The 22,838-nt window shown below is 29.8% G+C and overlaps 1 protein-coding gene across 1 annotated transcript in view; it reads left to right on the plus strand.

The window, feature by feature from the left end:
- CycD (cyclin D) overlaps positions 1 to 21,016 on the plus strand; it is a 126,341-nt gene extending 105,325 nt beyond the window's left edge. The window contains exons 3-5 of the mRNA XM_065506862.1: positions 7,052 to 7,226; positions 17,707 to 17,852; positions 20,486 to 21,016. Coding sequence (XP_065362934.1) covers positions 7,052 to 7,226; positions 17,707 to 17,852; positions 20,486 to 20,854 — 690 coding nt within the window. The 3' untranslated portion in view covers positions 20,855 to 21,016. The remainder of the gene's footprint in view (positions 1 to 7,051; positions 7,227 to 17,706; positions 17,853 to 20,485) is intronic.
- Positions 21,017 to 22,838: the final 1,822 nt, after the last annotated feature.

The following is a 22,838-nucleotide window of genomic DNA, read 5'->3' on the forward strand; positions in this document are numbered from 1 at the left end:
AATAAAAAAATATTATTGAACATAAATTCTTCAGTGTTTTTTTTCACTTATTTATTTTTCAAAGTTTATTTAACGATTACTCGTCTGCTACGCTATAATTTCTAGGGCTCAGGTGCAACGAATAGCAAGTAATTAGAGGGTAAAGAATGTGTAAATTTTAAAAATTTCAAGAGCATTGTTTTGGAATTTAAAAAGCAAGAATTTAAATAGTTTCGAATGAATTTAAAGATAGATTCCTTTTGAAAATCATCAAAATGAGTTTGCAAATTACTGCTTATGACGATAACTTGTTTTATATCTCTTGATTCTTAATACTTTTTAATGCGGTGTATGTTGAATTCAAGTTTTCTAAATCTACCGACAATTTTAATAACATTTATTTGAATATTTATGATCCTGCTTGATATAAGTATAACGCTTTTGAAAATCAGCATTATTCTGATCCTTAATTACAGAGATATGAGCCGCCAGTTCTTCATCCTACTAGTTTCAAATAGATTATTTTTGAAAATCACAAAAATCTGTTTGTAACTTACCGCTTGCGAGATGGTATTTGTGTTTATTTCGCTTATTTCTTAATGTGTATGTTTCAATCAACCCTTCTGAATCCAGCAACAATTTGATTACATTTTATTTTCATATTTATGATCTTGCTGGTACTAAATAGATCGCTATTGAATTTCAGCAAAATCTATTCGTAAATTACAAAGATATGAGTCAAGTTATCAGCTTGTAATGGCAAATTAGTTTATTTCTTTTTTTTCTTAATCCTTAATGTCTGTGTGTATGTTGCAATCAACCTTTCTGAATCTAAAAACATTTTGAATAATTTTTATTCCAATATTTATGATCTAGCTGGTACTAAATATATCGCTATTGAAGATCTGCTAAATCTGTTCGTAAATTACAATTATATGAGCCAAGTCTTTAGCTTGTGATGTTGGTAAATTTGTTTTATTCATAAACAAATGGAAAGTTTTTGTTTAAACTATAATTTCTAATCAGTCATGGAGTGACTGACTCTGTATTGTTCTGCGGATCATCCGGCTTCAGTGCCTGTATCAAAACTCCTTATGACCTAATGGATCTTATCCTTGTCAATTTCGATCGAGCCAGAAATCCGATCCATGAGCACTTCAAGCGTCTCACGTCCATTAGTTGTCCACCTTCCATCCTGTTTTTGGATGTGGCCCTGGACAGAATCTTGCGTAAACGACTAGTCGCAGAGGAACTTTCGACGCCGCTGCAAGAGCCCCTCCAGGACTTGCGTTTTGCATTCCTGCCCTGATTCTTGAATTTGTTCAACGACGACTTGTAAGTGGACGAGTCATCTTTTGGTTTAGCCTCGTTGAAGAGTTTGCGACAACTTCGTCTGGAGTTAGCTATTTCTGGAGACCACCAGAAATAGCCAATGTCATTTATCAGAGGGGGTGAGGAAATGTGCTCAAATTCGCCGTTGCTGCTGCCATTTGGGTTTCCTCGTTTTTATCCCGTCTGATTTTATCTTAATCGAGAATTCCAGATATCGATGATCTGAGAAGGAGCAGTGAAGAGCGGTATGCGACTAAAAAGTTGATTCTGAACCCTTATTGGCTAGACTAAAGTCTAATATGTACTCACCCCGAGTGTTGACATCTGAGCTTCCCCAGATAGTGTGGTGAGCATTAGTGTCGGCTCCTATGACCTCAGGAGTTCGATTTTGATTTGCAGCAACATGTTATTGATCATGTCGATGGGTGGTGGATCAACTTGATCTTGCGCCATGTAGCATGATCGAAATTTGAAATATTTACTATTTTTTTTCAAACCCTCTAACCAGCTAATTATACTTTATTATTTCATTATTTTCTGTGTTCATTATTAAACAACTAGTCATACATATTTATACCTACATTATTTTAGAACACCATATCTTTACCTACATACTTACAAACATACAAAGCTGAATTGTTATATTGCCGGTAATAATTTAACTTTCAAGCATGTTAAAACAACAATATGTCTTGTCAGTATTTTACAAGTACAAAAAATGTGTTTTAATACAATTTTTTTTTTCACTCTGTTTAAGTTTTATTATCAGTGGCGCTTGCAACTTTGTAATTTAGAAGAAAAAAAATATTTTTTTTTTTCGTTTAAATGATAAAAATTTAAACAAGTATTGCCTTGATGTTTGTAGGTGGAGAAGAAGAGTTGGCAGTTAAATTGTATTTAGTTTGAGGTGGTATAGCATCATTGAGGTAGATAGCTGAAAACTGACATCAGCATTGTAAAGTTTGTTGGGTTTTGAGGAAACACGTGAAAAGAAAACAAGTCATAGCTCTCTGACTCTCGACTGTGCCGAATCTTAGACACCCTGCACTTTATGAAACTTAATATCTCAGATATAATCCAACAAAAATGTCCAACATAACGAGGTTGGACATGGAAGTCGTGATCACTTAAACTTAATTAAATGAGTATAAATCAGAAGTCCATTTCTTGAGATAATTCGTTCACCAAACGTTTCGCTCAATAAAGTGTTGGTTTATCTGTTTTGTTCCAAAAAATGATTTGCAATGACATGAAGAATGAAAAAATTCACAAATCATTTGCCTGTAGCGTTCGCCATTCACGGTAATGTTGGTACCCGTTTCGGATGGCATGTTTAGCTGTCTTGTTCCAACAAATTATTTGCAATGACATAAGGAATAAAGAAATCACGAATATTTTGCCTGTAGCGTTCGCCACACCGGTTTCGGATTAAAAGACAAATGTGCCTATGACGCCTTCGGTGTGTAAACCACTGCAAACAGTGACTTTGTCTGGATGTAATGGAGTCTCATTAGGATTGTGCTCTCTCCAAAAACGACAATTCTGCTTGTATAATAAGGAAAACAGTTATTCCTATTAAAAAATAAATTGTCCAGTAACTGCTAGTTTTTGCTGGAATATTTTTGTCAATTCTCTGTAATCAAAAAGTTTCATAATTATTTAACTTTTCAAATTAATAATTCCTAACTTTTTTTATTTACATACATATTTTGTTTAATATTCCAATTCCATTCGTTTGATACACTTTTGATACCCCCATAATTATTGCAAAATGTTGAACTGTGTCAAAATTAAAATAATTATTTTCAGCCCCAGCCCCAGTTTAAGTCAATTTAGATTTCCTTTACTCAGCTGCTGCTGTTGCTGTTTATTTAAATTGGGTTAAAATATAACATTTTTGAACCCATTATTTATTTGTATTACAACTCACTCATCAACTAATTCAACAAGCAACCATCCAGCATTTTGAAATAAAAGTCTGTTTTCACTATATTTTCTAAGCAATATTTTCAATAAGGCGTAGCAGCGTGTGGTTAGTTTTTATAAAATTTAATGAAGTTATTAATATATGTATATTTCAAATTAATGTAAGAATTTGATGACTATGACTTCAATCATTATGATGTTTGTATTAAGTTTTTTCTTGTTTTTGGGTTGAGTTTCGTAAGGGCAGTTTTGTAAACAGGAGGTGCAGTTCAAAATTTTTTCAAACACTTACATTTGTTATAAATATAAGTAACTACATATGTATGAGTGTTTTTATGTATGTTGATTTCTAATTATAAATCAACCAGCGATAACCAGAACTAATAATTGGAATGAAGTGCATTTTGTTTCACTATTAATACTTAGTAGACCCCCATATTTATAAGCGAGTAGTGCGAACACACGAACCTTTTCTAATATGTGTGTGAATGTGGTTTTATTATTTTGTATGTTTTTTTTTCTTCTTCAAAAGAATTCGTTTTACAATTGCAAATAATTATTGTTTTTTTTTTTTTTTTGTTAACGTGCTCAACCCATCAAATATTTTTGCACATACAACATTTCTAGATATTTGTGTTAACATTTTATTTAATATTTACTGTGTTATCGCAAAACATGGAGTATGTGGCGTTATCCGTATTAAATACAAGTACGATCAAGCCCGACGATCATATACTTGTGCCAACACTAAATGATTATTCTATTAAAATTTCAATCATGACCAATTATTGACCGATCGCCATGAAATTTGGTCGCGTGGTTTCTTTTTATATTAGACTTGTGTTGAATTATTTCTGGATACCAACATTTTTCAGAGTTTTATGATCGTTAGGGTAATATAACGAGATGGGCCTTTCATGGGAGCCTATGGTCAATTATGAATCGATCCGCTCAAAAGTATTTTAGATGGGCTTTATTTGTTGAAAACTTTGTATGAATATCTATATAAATCAATCATTTATGGCCGATAAAGTCCTATTTGGTGAAGACATTTGTATGGGGTTTAGGTGAAATAAGGGACCGATTTTTATCAGCTTCAATAAGCTCCATCTTTGGGCCGAAGATAATACATGTGAAAAGTTTACATGGAGAGCCAGACGGACGGACGGACAGAGTTACATCGACTCAGAAATTGATTCTGAGTCGATCGGTATATGTACTTTAAAACTGGAAATTAGACTATTATTTTTGGGCGTTACAAACAGCAGCACGGACGTATAATATCATTCCCACTATGCTGGTGTAAGGTATAATTATAGCAAATTTAAAAAAAAATTTGCACAAAATTATTTTTTTTTTTTTTTGCATATAGCTTTACTAATTTGTAATTATAGGGGAGGGAAAAGTTAAATTAACTAAGGGTAGTAATTTTAATTTTTCTAAAAAAAAACATTTGTATTTTACACCCATACTTTACCATCACAAGCTGAAGAATTGTATCATATCTCTTTAATTTATCAACAAATATTACTGAGTTTCAGTAGGGTTCTTTTTTAGGACTACCAGCATCATAATTGTTTAAAACAAATGCCTTAAATATGTTTGTAGATTGTGGAAAATGTATTGCAACTAATGTACATAGGTTTGTACATAATTGATGCACGCAGCATAGATTGGAAATTCTCCTGTCAAAAACCTAACTCAGTTGTCAAAAACCTAAGCCTAGTAAAAACAAGTAAAAGAGCTGTATTCGTCCAAATTCTACTTTAAACTAAAAATTTTAAATATTTTTAGGTAAAAAGATTTAAAAAAAATTAAAAAATTAATTTGTATTTCAAACATTAAATTTTTTTTTTTAATTTTTTAATGAAAAGAATATTATGTCAATTTTTTTTTTAAATTTTTAGTGAAAAAAATTTAATAATAAAAAATTTGTTTATGGTAATAAAAAATTCGGTTTAAAAAATATTTTTGCCACTTTTGACCCATTATAGGTCCGACTTACTATGACGTTATATACGTCGTTGCATTGTTCTTTGAAATATCTATCATTAGATATCCATATTGACTTAGTAATCCAAATATAGATAAAAATCGAGGTTGCCCTGGTTTTTTCCCTATATCTCAGCCATTTGTGAGTCGATTTTCTTGATTTTAAATAGCAACCGAACCGGCTCTATAGCGGATATATTGATGTATGAATCATGTAAGTAAGTTATTTGAGGACTATGGAAAGTTGATTTCAACATACAGATAGACATGGCTATATCGACTCCTTTATCTATAACAATCTAGAATATACATATTTACTTTGTCGCAAATGAAAAATGTAAAAAATTAAAATTTTACAATGTGTTGCAATGAACATTTCTGAATCTATAAACAATTTGAATAATTTTTATTACAATATTTATGATCTTGCTAGTTCTATATAGATATATATTGCAAAATGTGTTCGTAAATTACAGCTATCGATTTTAAAATGGTTTAATTCTCTTGTATCTTAAACCTAACTCTTATTTCAATATTAATGATCTTGCTGGTACTATGTAAATAGATCGCTATTGAAAATCAACAAACTCCATTCGTAAACTACAAAGATATGAGCCAATTCATCAGCTTGTGATGTTAAATTTGGTTAATTCTCTTTTTCTTAACTCTTGTGGTCACTTTACTAACCACCTTTTCTATAGTCCTTAAAACAATGTTTATTGGCATTTTGCTAAACAATTATATTTTTTGAAGTCATCGTTTATGTTTTTTTTTTTGCAAAACTTTGCCGTCAGGGTTCTGCTCTGGTTAAATAAATATATTAATGTGAAAATATTGTAAAAATCAGTTGTTTTAAGAGACTTTCACGCATTCAATAAAAAAGCACAGAGTGTTTATTGTTCATCGAATTCAGCATAGAATAAACGCATAGAACGGAAGGAGAGAGTAAAATATTACTCTCTTTTCACACATACGGGTGATACAAAAACAAAATACATGCAATACATTCTCATGAATTAGGTTTCTGACAACAGACTTATGGTGTTTTCTTTTCTGGCATAAATGCTGCATTTATTCTGCCTTTTACCCTTCTTTGTGTTCTTTTCTGAAAAAAATGTAGTTTGGTCGTGTTCTTTTCTAATAATGTTACCCTAAAACCCTGAATATATGCTACATGTTTCACCCTCAATTTTATCAAAGGGTTAGAAATGCAGCACTTTTTTGTAAGCAAAAAGTATAGTTTTTTAATATTTAGTAGCTACATAAAAGAAAATTGCATAAATGGTAATGATTTTGTTCTATTGTGATCGTTAAAAATGCAACACATTATGAGGGTATGGGTAACATTTAATAAATGGTACACAATATGTAGGCAACATTTTGTGTCAGAAAAGAAAACACCATTAGGTTTTTGGCTCTCAGTTACCTATCTAGTTGTTGTCTATGGAATTCAGTGTTAATTTGCTGTTTCGTTTGTTTGGTCAGAAAATTTTGTCAAAAATATTCGATTTCAAAAAAATGTATACGAAACGTAAATGTTTATCATAATTATTTTTAATGTCAACCGCCACCGTAGTTAGTAAACTAACCACTCCACAAACAACCTTGGAATGGGGTGGTTTTTTTATGTTTTGATATATTTTTTTCATACTTTTTATAATAAACTAACCTTGATTAAAGCGTGGCTGAAATAATAAACTTTCATTTAAATTTAGAATAATTAACTTTTAATTTCTTTACATATCAATTTTTACTTTCTCAATTTGAAATAAATAATTGAATCTTTAATAATTTTCTTAAATTTTGTTTCTTTTTTTTGTAGAAATGGGAACTTTATGTCCTCAGTCGTTTGGGCTGGGATCTATCGAGTGTAACACCATTGGATTTTTTGGAATTATTATTGATACGCCTGCCCATAAGAAGTTCAAAATTTCCCGATTTAGATTTGGATAAAGTGCGACAACATGCACAAGCTTTCATATCATTAGCAGCCAAAGGTAAGTCAGTCTCAAACTCTCTGCATTTTAATTATTTATACAAAACCTTCTACAAAGAAGAAAACTAAAAATACAATTTACATTTATTTGTTTAACGTTCTCTGTCATTCTTGTTGAACTAAACTGAAACGAGTAGAACAAAAAAAAATAAAAATAAAACACACCGAACAAAAGATAAATAGAATCTTTTATGATCTTGATTAACTGCTTAAATAATCAATTTTGTCTTGCTTTTTGAAGTATGAGCAGTAGTAGTAAGTAACTCTTCTTTATATATATATTTTTTTTTGTTAATTTGTCATACATTTTGCATCTATATCTACAACCATCTATCTCTTTGCCTTTCAAGTAAGTAAGTAATCTTTTGTAGTACATATTTACTTTGTATTTAAAGAATTTAAGTGGTAGAGTGCACATGGAGATAGTGCAAAAGGAAAGGAGGAGATACAAAACGAACTAAGAGAGAGAAAAAAATAAAAATAAAAACAAAACACCACATTCCTTGGGTGTTTGTCAATAAATGTATGTCAATTACTTGTATTTAGCATTGACTTTAGATCATTTCTTTCTGTGCTTTTCCTCCTCTTTTTTCTGTTTTAAATCAATATTAGCTTTTTTATGCAATTCTTTTTTTTTCGAGCCTGTGGACATAGTTTTCATTTAGTCATTTATTAAATGTTTGCTGGTCTTGGATATTATTATCATCTCCAACCTTTAGTGCGGTAGATAGAAATGTAATCGTTTTTTTTTAAGGGGGAGTGTATAAAAAAATTCTCTAGAAATTATCATTATTTAAATCAAGGAAATGGGAAGCTTTTATTTATACCTTATACCAAATCAAACTATTTTTCCTAGAGTAACCGAACTCAGTTTCTCTCAACATTTCCGATAAAAAATTAAATCGAATTCGGACTGCTTTTCCTATAGAAAATTCACATAACTTTTCCTGAAAAATTTACTCAGCTACAAACTACTTTTATTAGACAAAAATGTAATCAACTGCTGACTATTCTTATAGAAAAATGCTCTGAGCAGTTAACACTTTTCTAAAGGAAAAGTAGTCTGAATCTGAGTACCTTTTCTTAGGGAAAAGTAGTCAGAATCTGAGTACCATTTCTAATGGAAAAGTTGTCAGAATCTGAGTACCATTTCTAAGGGAAAAGTTGTCAGAATCTGAGTACCTTTTCTAAGGAAAAAGTAGTCAAAATCTGAGTAGCTTTTCTAAGGGAAAAGTAGTCAGAATCTGAGTACCTTTTCTAAGGGAAAAGTTGTCAGAATCTGAGTACCTTTTCTAAAGGAAAAGTAGTCTGAATCTGAGTAGCTTTTCTAAGAGAAAAGTAGACATAATCTTTGCTAAAGAAAAAGTAATCAGTGTCTAAGTACCTTTTCGAAAGAAAAAGTAGTCTGAATCTGAGTACCCTTTTTAAGGGAAAAGTAATCAGAATCTGAGTACATTTTCTAAGGAAAAATTATTCAGAATCTGAGTACCTTTTCTTAGGGAAAAGTAGTCAGAATCTGAGTACATTTTCTAAAGGAAAAATATTCAGAATCTGAGTACCTTTTCTAAAGGAAAAGTAGTCAGAATCTGAGTACCTTTTCTAAAGGAAAAGTAGTCAGAATCTGAGTACCTTTTCTAAGGAAAAAGTATTCAGAATCTGAGTACCTTTTCTTAGGGAAAAGTAGTCAGAATCTGAGTACCTTTTTTAAAGGAAAGTAGTCAGAATCTGAGTACCTTTTCTAAAGGAAAAGTCAGAATCTGAGTACCTTTTCTAAAGGAAAAGTAGTCAGAATCTGAGTACCTTTTCTAAAGGAAAAGTAGTCAGAATCTGAGTACCTTTTCTAACGGAAAAGTAGTCGGAATCTCAGTACCTTTTCTAAGAGAAAAGTAGTCAGAATCTGAGTACCTTTTCTAAGAGAAAAGTAGTCAGAATCAGAGTACCTTTACTAAAGGAAAAGTAGTCAGAATCAGAGTACCATTTCTAAGGGAAAAGTAGTCAGAATCTGAGTGCATATTCTAGGGAAAAGGTGACAGCATCTGTGTAACTTTCCTAAAGGAAAAGTAGTCGTATTTCCATAAGAAAACAATACTTTTTATATAGGAAATGTAGTCAGAATTTCATAACTTTTTTTATAGAAAAAGTAGTCAGGATCTCTATAATTTTACTATAGGAAAATAAATAAAAATCTTTATACATTTGCTAGTCAGAAACAAGAGAAATTAGGTTCTCGGCAGCTAACATGCCATCCTTTAGATAAAAAGTACACAAATTCTGACTTGTCTTCTAACAGAAAAAATATACTTAACTACAGACTTCTCATTCTATTGCAAAAATTTATTCTTCTATTATCTTCTCATCATATAGATTTCCTTTAGTTCACATGCATTTGCAGTTCAAACCCTCATTTAATTACAAAAATCAATTTCTTTGCCTAACAATCAATAGGATGGATGTGGGCCCCTATAGTATTGATACATTAACATTTTCAGTTGCAAAATAAATCTAATAAATACGTTTAACATCTGTTAAAAGAAAACCCTTCGTAAAGTAAATGTAACATTTATGTATTCTTGATGAGAGAGACAGACAGACAGACAGAGCGAGAGAAAGATAGATCATAATTTATTTAAGAATAGTGTTGATTTAATTGAACTTTATTTGAACGTGTGAAGTAGTAATTTCGATGCAAAATGCCAACAAAATGTGCAACATATTCCCATTCAATATCAGGCAGACATAATTGTGTAAGTAAGTGTTTTATGACGATTTCGCCACCGGAAACAGGCGGTTACCATACACAGCACACATGCGCAAAGAACAGCCGCAACCACATAAGGGCATTTTATGTGTGTGAGAGTGTGTGTTGGTAGTTGGTATGATCTAGCCTCGGATTAGAAGACAAGCGAATGTGAATGCGAAACTATGAAATCCATGAAAGGGTTAACCAAAGGTTATTAAATTATAGAAAACAAAAAGAGGAAAAAGCAAACAAAAAATTCAAACCAAACCAAAAAAATAAGAAAATTTAATTCTTTTGTATGTGTTGCAAGTGTGAAAGTGTGTGTTTGTTCAGGAATTTATCGCACATAAAATTCGTGGTAGACTTTTATGATGACTACATGCGACTACAATTACAACATTATTCTACTGTATGACTGTGACTGTGTGGCAGCCAGTAGTAAGTAGTTGGGTTGCTGGTTGCCATTGATGATGATGATGGTGTGATGGTTTGTTATGTCTGGCTGGCGTCTTCTTCGTGTGGGCCGTTTGTTGTGTATTGCAGGCAGTTGAATGGTTGAATTGTTACATGTTGCATATCCATTCGTCCATTGTGTTGCACACTTACTTACATCAACACCATCCACAGCCACAGATTGTATTACACACTACTCATTCATACTTTATTTTAATTAGCATCAGCATAAAGCACATACACTGGTTCGTTCGTCTGCAAACAACAACAACAAAAAATACAAAAACTACAATATATAGTTTGCTTTTCTCAAAAATTAAAATTGTTGAAGATTTTTCTGTTTTACAGTTAAAAATCTTTTTTCTTGCTTTATTTGTCATGACAAATTTTTTTCTTCATTTTTTATAATTTTTCACAAATGAAAAAAGAAAAAAAAAACAAAAAAAAATTAAGAAATGAAAAAGTACAATGTATGAGTGTCTCGACATTATCACGATCCATATCCTTTTTAATATTACAGAAAAAGTGTCGTGGGAAAAATATGTGAAAGGAAAAATGAAATACAGCCAGAGACGCAGCAAAAAATAATAAAAAAAAATAAAATTAAAACACCAGAAATATAAAATAATAAAATGAAAGACACAAATGTACATGATACATACTCAAACATGTCATGAATTAAGTGTTTGTTTGCTTTTATCATGAAGTGTTTGTTTCAAAAAAAAACAAAAAAGAGTTTTTATTTTTTCACGTAAAAGCCAGCAGATTTTTCTTAACCTTCAAATGACTATTAATTGAAGTTTCATAATGTGTAATGTTTCCTATACAACAAAATCTTTCTTATTTTTCTATAGAAAACTTGCTCAAATTGCGATTACAAACAAAGATTCTTACAACTTACAAGTTCCCCTATAGCAAACATTATTTTATTTTCCTGTAGAAAATGTATTCAGATTCTTACTACTTTGCTATTCAGATTCGGAATAATTTTCTCTTATTAGAAGTAGTACTTGAGATAAAGCACACAGATTGTAACTGACTACTTTTTTCTTAGAAAAGTTATTCACATTCTGACTACTTTTGCCAGAGAAAAGGTACTAAGATTGTGACTACTTGTCCATAGAAAGATTAATCAGATTCTGACTACTTCTCCTTTATAGAAGGTACTTAGATTCTGACTATTTTTCGTTTAGGAAAGGTGCTCAAATTCCGACTAAGTTTTTCTTAGAAAAGGTACACAGATCTGAACACTTTTCCTTTAGAAAAGATACTCAGTTTCTGAACACTTTTCCTTTAGAAAAGATACTCAGTTTCTGAATACTTTTCCCTTAGAAAAGGTACTCAGATTCTGAATATTTTTCCCATAGAAAAGGTATTCAGATTCTGAAAACTTTTTCCTTAGAAAAGATACTCAGTTTCTGAATACTTTTCCCTTAGAAAAGGTACTCAGATTCTGACTACATTTCCCTTAGAAAAAGTACTCAGATACGTATTACTTTTCGATAAAAAAGTACTCAGTTTCTGACTAAATTTCCCTTAGGAAAGGTACTCAGATTCTGACTACTCTTCCCTTAGAAAAGTTACTCAGATTCGTACTACTTTTCAATTAGAAAAGGTACTCTGATTTTGACTAATTTTCCCTTAGAAAAGATTCTTTCTACTTTCCCTTAAAAATGGTACTCAGATTCGGAATACATTCTCGTTAGTTAAGGTACTCAAATTCTGAATTCTTTTCCCATAGAAAATGTACTCAGATTCTGGCTACTTTTCCCTTAGAAAAGGTACTCGGATTCTTATTACTTTTCGCTTAAAAAGGTACTCAGATTCTTACTACTTTTCCTTTAGAAAAGGTACTCCGATTCTTACTACTTTTCGCTTAAAGGTACTCAGATACTTAATATTTTTCCCTCACAATAGATACTCAGATTCTAAATACTTTTCCTATAGAAAATGTACTTGGATTTTGACTACTTTTCCCTTAGAAAAGATGCTCAGATTCTGACTACTTTTGAAAACTTTTCCTTAGGAAAAGGATCTCAGAATCTCAAATGAAGAATCAAAAATGTTTGTGCTAGAAATGGTACTAGCAGTCTGAGCATATTTCCTTTAGAAAAGATGCTCAATATTCTTTACAATAAGTTGGAGATTCAGACTTAAATGGAAACGCTGACCCCAGTCTCACCTGTTTCAATACCAACTCAGCCCTTTTATGTCATTAAGGGTTAATCAAGGAAAAAACTTGTTTACTTCAAGTGTATTTTTTAAAGAAAAGAATATCTTGAAGTCCATTGCAATCCTTTTTTTACACACATACAAAATCTCATCTTCTTTAGAGATGTTTTTTTTATTTTGTTTTTACTTTTTGGGCAAATCTCAATGTACACCGAGCAACATTAAGAGATCACTGTGTAAAAAATACAAAAAAAAAAAAAATAAAAAAAATGCGTAAGAATTCATAATGATGACGATGATGAAAAAGGAGAAGTAAAAAGGGTATGGCTTGGCGGCGGTGGCTCAGCCCCGGCCTAACGTACATTTATTTACTCGTATGTATGTAAAGCAATTATCCAAAAATTCCTTTTAGTCTGCCAACATTTTTTTCTCACTTTGATTTAAGTTTTTTTTGTATTCGTTGTATTCTTTCGTACTTTTTTGAAAATGCTTAAAGATATTTTACTCTGTAGTTAAATGTTTGGTCGTTTATTAAGTTTTTTTAGTTTTTTTTGCTGTGGTAGTTGCTCTTTTAATATTTGGTTTATTTGTCTCCTTTTTTTTTGGTTTGTAACAAAACTAACCGCTTCTTTTATATATATTTTTGGTTTGAAGTGAATTGAGAAAACCATAAAAATAATCGTAACTTTGTTGAGAAATTATCCACCCAGCTAACAGTTTTAAGTTAAATGATATAAATAAATGATTTCAGCAGGACTTTTTCTTCTATAGGAAAAGTTTCTATGTAGTTTTCAGAATATGAGTAACTTTTCTATGGAAAAGTAGTCAAAACGTGAGTACTTTTTCTAAGGAAAAAAATAGTCAGATTCTGAGTACTTTTTCTGAATGAAAAGTGGCCAGAATCTGAGTACTTTTTCTAAGAGAAAAGTGGTCAGAATCTAAGTACTTTCTCTGAGTTCTTTTTCTGAATGAAAAGTGGCCAGAATCTGAGTACTTTTTCTAAATGAAAAGTTTTCAGAATCAGTACTTTTTGTAAGGGAAAAGTAGTTAGAATCTGAATAATTTTTCTAAATGAAAAGTGGTCAGAATCTGAATAATTTTTATAAATGAAAAGTGGTCAGAATCTGAGTACTTTTTCTAAGGGCAAAGTAGTCAGAATCTGAGTACTTTTTCTAAGGATAAAGTAGTCAGAATCTGAGTACTTTTTCTAAATGAAAAGTGGTCAGAATCTGAGTACTTTTTCTAAGGATAAAGTAGTCAGAATCTGAATAATTTTTCTTAATGAAAAGTGGTGAGAATTTGAGTACTTTTTGTAAGAGAAAAGTAGTCAGAATCTGAGTACTTTTTCTAATGATAAAGTTGTCAGAATCTTAGTACTTTTTCTAAATGAAAAGCGGTCAGAATTTGAGTACTTGTTGTGAGGGAAAAGTAGTCAAAGGAAAAATAGTCAGAATCTTTGGTCTCTAATTTGAAAAGTAGTCAGAATCTGATACCCTTTCGTATGAGGGAAATAGTCAAAATCTGAGTACTTTTTCTGAATGAAAAGTGGTCAGAATCTGAGTACTTTTTGTAAGGGAAAGGTGGTCTGAATCTGAGTACCTTTTCTAAGGGAAAGTAGTCAGATTTCTCTGCGAAAATTATTCAGAACCCTAGTATTCTGGCAATAATCCAAATGTTTGCGGGGTTTTTGAATTCTTTCATATGTTTTTTAGCGAATTTGTTTGCTAAGGACTTTTTGTTGTTGTTTTGTTTTGTTGTCTTACACCATACAACAAACATTGCGGTGGTCGACAATGAATTATTTAACATTATTAACAATGCTATTAAAAAATCTCCTTCATATCTTCTTCCATAACATTTTCTATAACATCAAATGTTGCCCTCCTTTACCACCACCTCTTTTTCTGAGCCAAGCCATCATTAGCGGTCTTCAATGAACTCTGGTATGAGAGCCTAAGTGTATGAGATTTTGTTGTTGTTGTTGTTGAGATTCAACAAAAATGTCTAAAATTTCATTGGAAATTTATTTATTTGGAAGATCATGCTGAGACACCACCACCAACAATCCCAACTTTTTGAAAATATTTTTTATTTTATTTATATTTGTATTAATTTTGTTGTAGTTTTAAAAAGGTACGCACATACCAAACTCGAAAACCGGATTCCTTTTGCGCCACCTAAAAAGGGCTTCTCATTTTTTTTTTAGTTTAGTTTAGTTTTGCTCTGAAACATTTTTTTTTTGTTTAACCATGTCGACGCATCGTTACGATACAAAATATTATTAAAAGTTCAACTTTATGTAAATTACTTTTACGTTGTTGCAACTACTACTACAGCAAAAGGAAAAAAAATGCGTTATGGAATGAGTAGAAGGAATTGTTTTGTAGATAGTGGCTGGTCTGGCTCTTGTAAAGAGTCTTTGTTGTTTCTAGAGCCTTAAAAGAAAATAAAAAAAACACAACACCGAAACATTGAAATGAAATGCAACGATTAAGTTCCATTTCAAAAATGTATGAAAAAATGAAGTGATTTTAAAGGTTTCATTTGAAGTTTCTCAATTAAGACGTAAATTGTACAAATTTATGCCTTTCAACGCCATAAATTCAAAAAAATAAAAATAAAAAAAAGCACAAGACACAAAACTTCTTTGAATACTAAAATCTAAGCGGTGTTTTTGTTTTGTTTTTAATTTCAAGTTAGTGAATTGAAAAATGTTTTTTTTCCTACTGATTGTACTACTTGTTGTTCTCAGATATCAGTGATATTTTTTCGCTTTTAGTTTTTAATAGGTAGGTGTCCTTTTGCTTAATTTTTTTATTTAGTTTATTGTCATATTTTTTAATTCATAATGAGGGTGCTGTTTTTATGAATTAGTTTTTTTTCGTATTGTGCATTTGAAATTTGAGACTTTTAAGCTTCAATAGTTTGCCAAAAGAAATTAACATGCTCTGATTTTGTTACTGTCTTAATAACTAACTGTAATAGAATCCCTTTTTTGGAGGGCTCTTATTTGCTACCAAAAAAAATTAAAGATGATGTTTTTGGTTTCGAAAAAATGTAATCAGTTGATAATGTGTTACATTGATTACAACACTTTGTTTTACATTTACGTTTAGTTTTTATCAATGTAATGGAATCATGTTGTACAGAAATACATTTTGTTTAAAACATTACTATCGATAACTTAAGTTGTATTCAGATTTTATGATGCCAGCATCTGAGTACCTTTTCTAAGGGAAAAGTAGTGAGAATCTGAGTACTTTTTTAAAGGAAAAGTAGTCAAAATCAGAGTACAATTTCTAAAGGAAAAGTAGTCAGAATCTGAGTACCTTTTCTAATAGAAAAGTAGTCAGAATCTGAGTACCTTTTCTAATAGAAAAGTAGTCAGAATCTGAGTACCTTTTCTAATAGAAAAGTAGTCAGAATCTGAGTACCTTTTCTAATAGAAAAGTAGTCAGAATCTGAGTACCTTTTCTAAAGGAAAAGTAGTCAGAATCTGAGTACTTTTTCTAAAGGAAAATTAGTCAGAATCTGAGTACCTTTTCTAAGGGAAAAGTAGTCAGAATCTGAGTACCTTTTCTAATAGAAAAGTAGTCAGAATCTGAGTACCTTTTCTAAAGGAAAATTAGTCAGTATCTGAGTACCTTTTCTAATAGAAAAGTAGTCAGAATCTGAGTACCTTTTCTAATAGAAAAGTAGTCAGAATCTGAGTACCTTTTCTAAAGGAAAAGTAGTCAGAATCTGAGTACTTTTTCTAAAGGAAAATTAGTCAGAATCTGAGTACCTTTTCTAAGGGAAAAGTAGTCAGAATCTGAGTACCTTTTCTAAAGGCAAAATAATCTAAGTACTTTTTCTTAGGGAAAAGTAATCATAATCTGAGTAGCTTTTTTAGGGAAAAAGTAGGCAGAATCTAAGTACCTTTTCTAAGGGAAAAGTAGTAACAATCTGAGTACCTTTTCTAATGGAAAAGTAGTCAGAATCTGAGTACCTTTTCTAAATGGGAATTAATCTAAGTACCTTTTCTTAGGGAAAATTAGTCAGAATCTGAGTACCTTTTTTTAAAGAGGAGAGTAGTCAGAATCTGAGTACCTTTTTTAAAGGGGAAAGAATCGAAGTACCTTTTCTAAGGGAAAAGTAGTCAGAATCTGAGTACCTTGTTTAAAGGGAAAATAATCTAAGTACTTTTTCTTAGGGAAAAGTAGTTATAATCTGAGTACCTTAACTAAGGGATATGTAGTCAGAATCTGTGTACCTTTTTTAAGAGAAAAGTAGTTGCAATCTGAGTACCTTTTCTAATGGAAAAGTATTAAGAATCTAAGTACCTTTCCTGAGGAAAACGTAGTCAAAATCTGAGTATCGTTTCTAAGTAAGAAGTAGTACGAATCTGAGTTGATTTTCTAACTGAAAAAAGTCCGAATCTGAGTACCTTTTCTGATTGAAAAGTAGTCAGGTTCTGAGTACTTTTTCTAAGGGAAAAGTAGTCTGAATCGGAGAACTTTTTTTACGGAAATCTAGTCAGAAAGCTGAGTACTTTTGCTATAGGAAAAATAATCAGAATTCGGAATCAAGAACTTTTCGTAGAGAATAATTTTAAGAAGAGTTTTTGTATATTCTAAATATAAAATCTAAATAAAGGTATTAATAGACGACAATACTGAGTATTAACACTTTTCAAATTTAAAATATTATTGAAATCATTGGGTATTTCAAAAAATCGTTTCGAAAAAACATTTATTGTTTACACGATAGTATTACAAATATTTTATTTCTGTGTTGATTTATATTTTTCTGCAATCTTTATTTTTTTTTTATATTTTCTTGACATTTTTTTTGCTTTATTTGTATTTATAAATACATACCCGATGCATATGAAAATAAAAAGTTTTTGAATTGTTTTAAACAAATTTTGAATACCGAACGTAAATAAAAAAAAAATCATTTGTATTTTTTGAAAATCGAATACATACACAAAATTTTGTTTAGACGATGAAATTGTATATTATGATACTTGAGTTTTTGACAAATATTAATACTCAGTATTGCCGTCTATAAATACCTTAAGACAGTGTTAACAAACTTTTATTAATTTATTTTATTTCTTTCTGTTTTTTTGCAGAGCATCATTTTTCAATGTATTCAGCCAGTACTATAGCAGCATCATCGATAGCTGCTGCCTTGAGTGGTTTAAATTGGCATTTACGTACGGGTCAAAATTTGCGTTATTTACTTAATCTCCTTACAGATCTAACCAGTGTAGAACAGGTAAGAATACAATAACAAAATGTTTTTAAAAAAATAAAAAAACCCCAACCAAAGTCTAACAGAAACAACCGCTAAATACCAAAAGACATAAATAACTGAAACAACTTTTCTGAAACCTAAATGCAAACTTTTTATTTTATTGCTTTTGCTTATTTTTTTTATTTGTTTTTGTACAAAAACTTGAAATAAAATTGTTGCATGTTCCCAGGATAACTGGGTGCATTATTTGTTTGTGTTATTGAAAATACATACCACAATATGTATATTATTGTATTTAACATATACATAGTATTTTAGCATTTAGTATTGTTGTTTTCTATTGAATTAGTTACGTATAATATTTGTATTTGCATTTTATTCTTTAGTTATTGAAAGTTGAGCCCCAAAGAAGAAGAAGAAAAAAATAAATAAATTTAATGTGTCGTCGCATTTAATTAATTTTAATGACAGTGTTAATTTGCAAATTAATTAATGTCGAGGTCATCATTGCTGCCAACACAGGCAGACATTCAACTATGTATATATTTGCAATTTAATATTGAAATTATTGTCATGTTACCCACCCTGTCTTTCTGTTTGACTGACTGTCTGTCTGTCTCTCTTTTTTTTAATTCTTTCTTTAGCATTTCAATAAATTTCATAATAATAAAGAAGTTCAAGTTTAATTATTTGTACTTTTTGTTTTTCTCTAGTTTTTATTACTTTGTAAAAATTCTATTTGTCTCTTACAGTTGTGGCTCTTTTATTGTTGCTTTCTAGGGAATAGGGTTTGTTTGAAAAATGTTAATGAATGTGTGAAAATATTTTATTTATAACTGCTTTTCAGCAGAATTGTCCAAGAATAGAATTTGTAAGTGGAAGTGAATGGAACATTTAATGTTTTGATTTGTTGTGCGAAATTGTGTTGGTTCTAATATTTTTATTTTATTCGCTAATTTCTCACAGGGTCAAATAAATAATAAAACTAAAGGAGTTGGGAGAGTGAATTAATTTTATATTGTTTCAGGTTTGATTGTGTAACTTTTCTTTAGGAAAATTGATCAGACTGTGAGAAACTTTTCTTTAGAAAAATTGGTCAGAATTTGAGCAATTTTTCTAAAGAAAAATTAGTCAGACTCTGAGCAACATTTCTAAAGAAAAATTAGTCAGACTCTGAGCAACATTTCTAAAGAAAAATTAGTCAGACTCTGAGCAACATTTCTAAAGAAAAAGTAGTCAGACTCTGAGCAACATTTCTAAAGAAAAAGTAGTCAGACTCTGAGCAACATTTCTAAAGAAAAAGTAGCCAGACTTTGAGCAACTTTTCTATAGAAAAAGTAGTCAGACTCTGAGCAACTTTTCTATAGAAAAAGTAATCAGACTCTGAGCAACTTTTCTATAGAAAAAGTAGTCAGACTCTGAGCAACTTTTCTATAGAAAAAGTAGTCAGACTCTGAGCAACTTTTCTATAGAAAAAGTAGTCAGACTCTGAGCAACTTTTCTATAGAAAAAGTAGTCAGACTCTGAGCAACTTGTCTATAGAAAAAGTAGTCAGACTCTGAGCAACTTGTCTATAGAAAAAGTAGTCAGACTCTGAGCAACTTGTCTATAGAAAAAGTAGTCAGACTCTGAGCAACTTGTCTATAGAAAAAGTAGTCAGACTCTGGCAACTTTTCTATAGAAAAAGTAGTCAGACTCTGAGCAACTTTTCTATAGAAAAAGTAGTCAGACTCTGAGCAACTTTTCTATAGAAAAAGTAGTCAGACTCTGAGCAACTTTTCTATAGAAAAAGTAGTCAGACTCTGAGCAACTTTTCTATAGAAAAAGTAGTCAGACTCTGAGCAACTTTTCTATAGAAAAAGTAGTCAGACTCTGAGCAACTTTTCTATAGAAAAAGTAGTCAGACTCTGAGCAACATGTCTAAAGAAAAATTAGTCAGACTCTGAGCAACATGTCTAAAGAAAAATTAGTCAGACTCTGAGCAACATGTCTAAAGAAAAATTAGTCAGACTCTGATCAACTTTTCTATAGAAAAAGTAGTCAGACTCTGAGCAACTTTTCTATAGAAAAAGTAGTCAGACTCTGAGCAACTTTTCTATAGAAAAAGTAGTCAGACTCTGAGCAACTTTTCTATAGAAAAAGTAGTCAGACTCTGAGCAACTTTTCTATAGAAAAAGTAGTCAGACTCTGAGCAACTTTTCTATAGAAAAAGTAGTCAGACTCTGAGCAACTTTTCTATAGAAAAAGTAGTCAGACTCTGAGCAACTTTTCTATAGAAAAAGTAGTCAGACTCTGAGCAACTTTTCTATAGAAAAAGTAGTCAGACTCTGAGCAACTTTTCTATAGAAAAAGTAGTCAGACTCTGAGCAACTTTTCTAAAGGAAAAGTAGTCAGACTCTTAGCAACTTTTGTAAAGAAAAAGTAGTCAGACTCTTAGCAACTTTTCTAAAGGAAAAGTAGTCAGACTCTGAGCAACTTTTCTAAAGGAAAATTACTCACACTCTAAGCAACTGTTCTATAAGAAAAAATTAATCAGCTTCTAAAAACCTTTGTCTATAGAAATCGCCGAATGCATTTAAACTAAATTATAAAATATTTTCTTAATAATAATTATTTCAAAATGTCAATTTACTTTATTGTTTCTTTATTTGCAGGATTACCTCCATGACTGTATGATGAAAATGGAAACCATCTTTGAAGAGCACAGTCGTAATTTACAACCCTATTTGGGTAGTGTAGAAATACAGCATCATAATTCCTTAAATAACAATATTAGCAGCAACTCCACCTCCTCAACAACTTTAACAACAGCTCAATCTCAGTTTATACAAAACAATCCTCAATATCTTCATTATGCATATCACAATCATCATCATCATTCCGGCCCAACAATGCATCATCATCATCTGGATATCGTCAGTGCGGCGGGTAGTTTAAATGCGAATAATTTGCTACCAAATCTAACACAAACCTGTAAAATGCAAGCCAATGCCCAAAAAGAGGTGCAGGATATAAAATTCTAAGTCGTAGTTTTTTAATAAGTTTTTTTTTATTATTATTATTATCATTATTAATATTATTTTTATTAATTAACTAGTTTTTTATTTGTAGCTTTAGTTTATGAGAGAAGAAAAAAAGTAAATTTTTTTTATGAAAAAAAGAAAAATTAAGAAAATCGAATTGTTTGGAAAGAAAAAGGAAAAATTCTAACTGTTTATGTTTATTTTTTTATTTGCTATTAAATGTTGAATTTGATTTAATTGTTAATTTTAAAAATACTTTGCTTTAATTAATTAAAAAATCTTTGCTTATTTTTATAATTCTTTTTTTAACAAAATTAAATTTGTTTACTATTTTATTAGTATTTTTTTCTATTATTTGGTGCTGTTTTTTATTTTGTATAAATATTTACAAAAACACTGAATTGTATTTTATTTTTTGTTTTTTTTTTCTTCAAAAAATATTGAATTTTTTTTTTAAATTTTATGGATTTTTTTTTGTTAATTTTTATTGAAATTACAGTACTAAATTAATTAGTATTTTTTCTTTTTTTTATAACTGCTTACATATATTTTTTTATATTGTAATTATTTTTTATATGCTATTTTCTTAATTGAATATGTTAGTAACAGTAACAGGTTCAAAAATTTGTAAATTTTCTTTTTTTAGATTTTTACAAAAGGCACCATTAACGAAATCTATAAAATATTTCGGTTTTTTTATTTCTTTAAGTAGGCTGTAAAATGTCATATTTATTATAAATATACCTCTGTTTTTTTCTTTAAAAAAAATATATTTTTAATCCTAAAAAAAACAATATAAAAACTTGTATATATAATTAGTTTTTAATTTAAAAAACAAAATAAAACAAAAAAAGTAATTATTATTAAGAACAGCTTAAATAATCAATTCTAAAATTCAGCAAGTTTAGAAGTTTATGGCTGCATGTTTTATAACCAGAAGTAATTATAGACTGAAAAACAAAACACACAACAAAAAAATTTGTAAAAACACACCCCCAGAGAAATATAAAATTAAAGAATTCAAAAAAAAAAAAACTCAAATTTTAAATAATATTTCAACTGAATTAAAAAGAATTTTGCAAAACTCACACCAACCAACACACAAACACTAAAAGTTTTAAAACGAAACAAAAAAAAGTGGAACTTTTAAACCTCGCCTAAGTTACCAAAATCTCTAGAAATTGGTTGTTAATTCTTAAGAAAACCTTGAAAAAATTCTTAAAGGAATCAATTTTTTTTTCTTTTATATAAATAAATATTTACACTATTTTTAAGTTTAATACAACTTGAAAACTAAATTTTAAATAAAAAACTAAAAACTGTAAATGGCAGGGAATATTTAAATACCCCTTTTTAAATAATAAAAATCTTAAACTTTAAAACAAAAATCGTTTAAAAAAAAAAACTAAAAAATATGTGATCATTATTAAAACAAAAAATATATTAATATTTTTTATTTTGTATAAAAAAAAAACCTTAATGCCTAAAAACATGTAATGAAAAAAAAGAAACATTTTGAAAATAAATGTTTGTTTTGAAAACGGTAGGGGAAGGCATTTAGATACGCTTGTTAATAAACAGATTAATTAAATTTTTTATCATAAAAAGTAAAATATTTGAGAGTTAAGTTGAAAATAAAAAGAAACACACACACACAATTTTATACTTCTTAAAGCAGTGAACCAAAGATACTTAAAATGTTAAAACAAAACACTAACACACACACAACAATAATTTACCTCATTTTATTAAAAAAACTCAATAATTATCAACCATTTAAATCACAAATTATTTATAACAGTCATACAAATTGTAAAAAAATTAAATTAATTGAAATCCGATTAACCATTTAAGACATCTGCTGTATAAAAAATACACATATAATTTAGGAAATTGTTAATAAAATATAATTTTACTTCTTTTTAACAATGCCACCTTTAAAGAATTCGGAGAAAACCTTAATGTTTTTAAAGAATTATAATTG

The sequence above is a fragment of the Calliphora vicina genome, chromosome 4, assembly GCF_958450345.1.
Source record: "Calliphora vicina chromosome 4, idCalVici1.1, whole genome shotgun sequence".
Taxonomy (NCBI): domain Eukaryota; kingdom Metazoa; phylum Arthropoda; class Insecta; order Diptera; family Calliphoridae; genus Calliphora; species Calliphora vicina.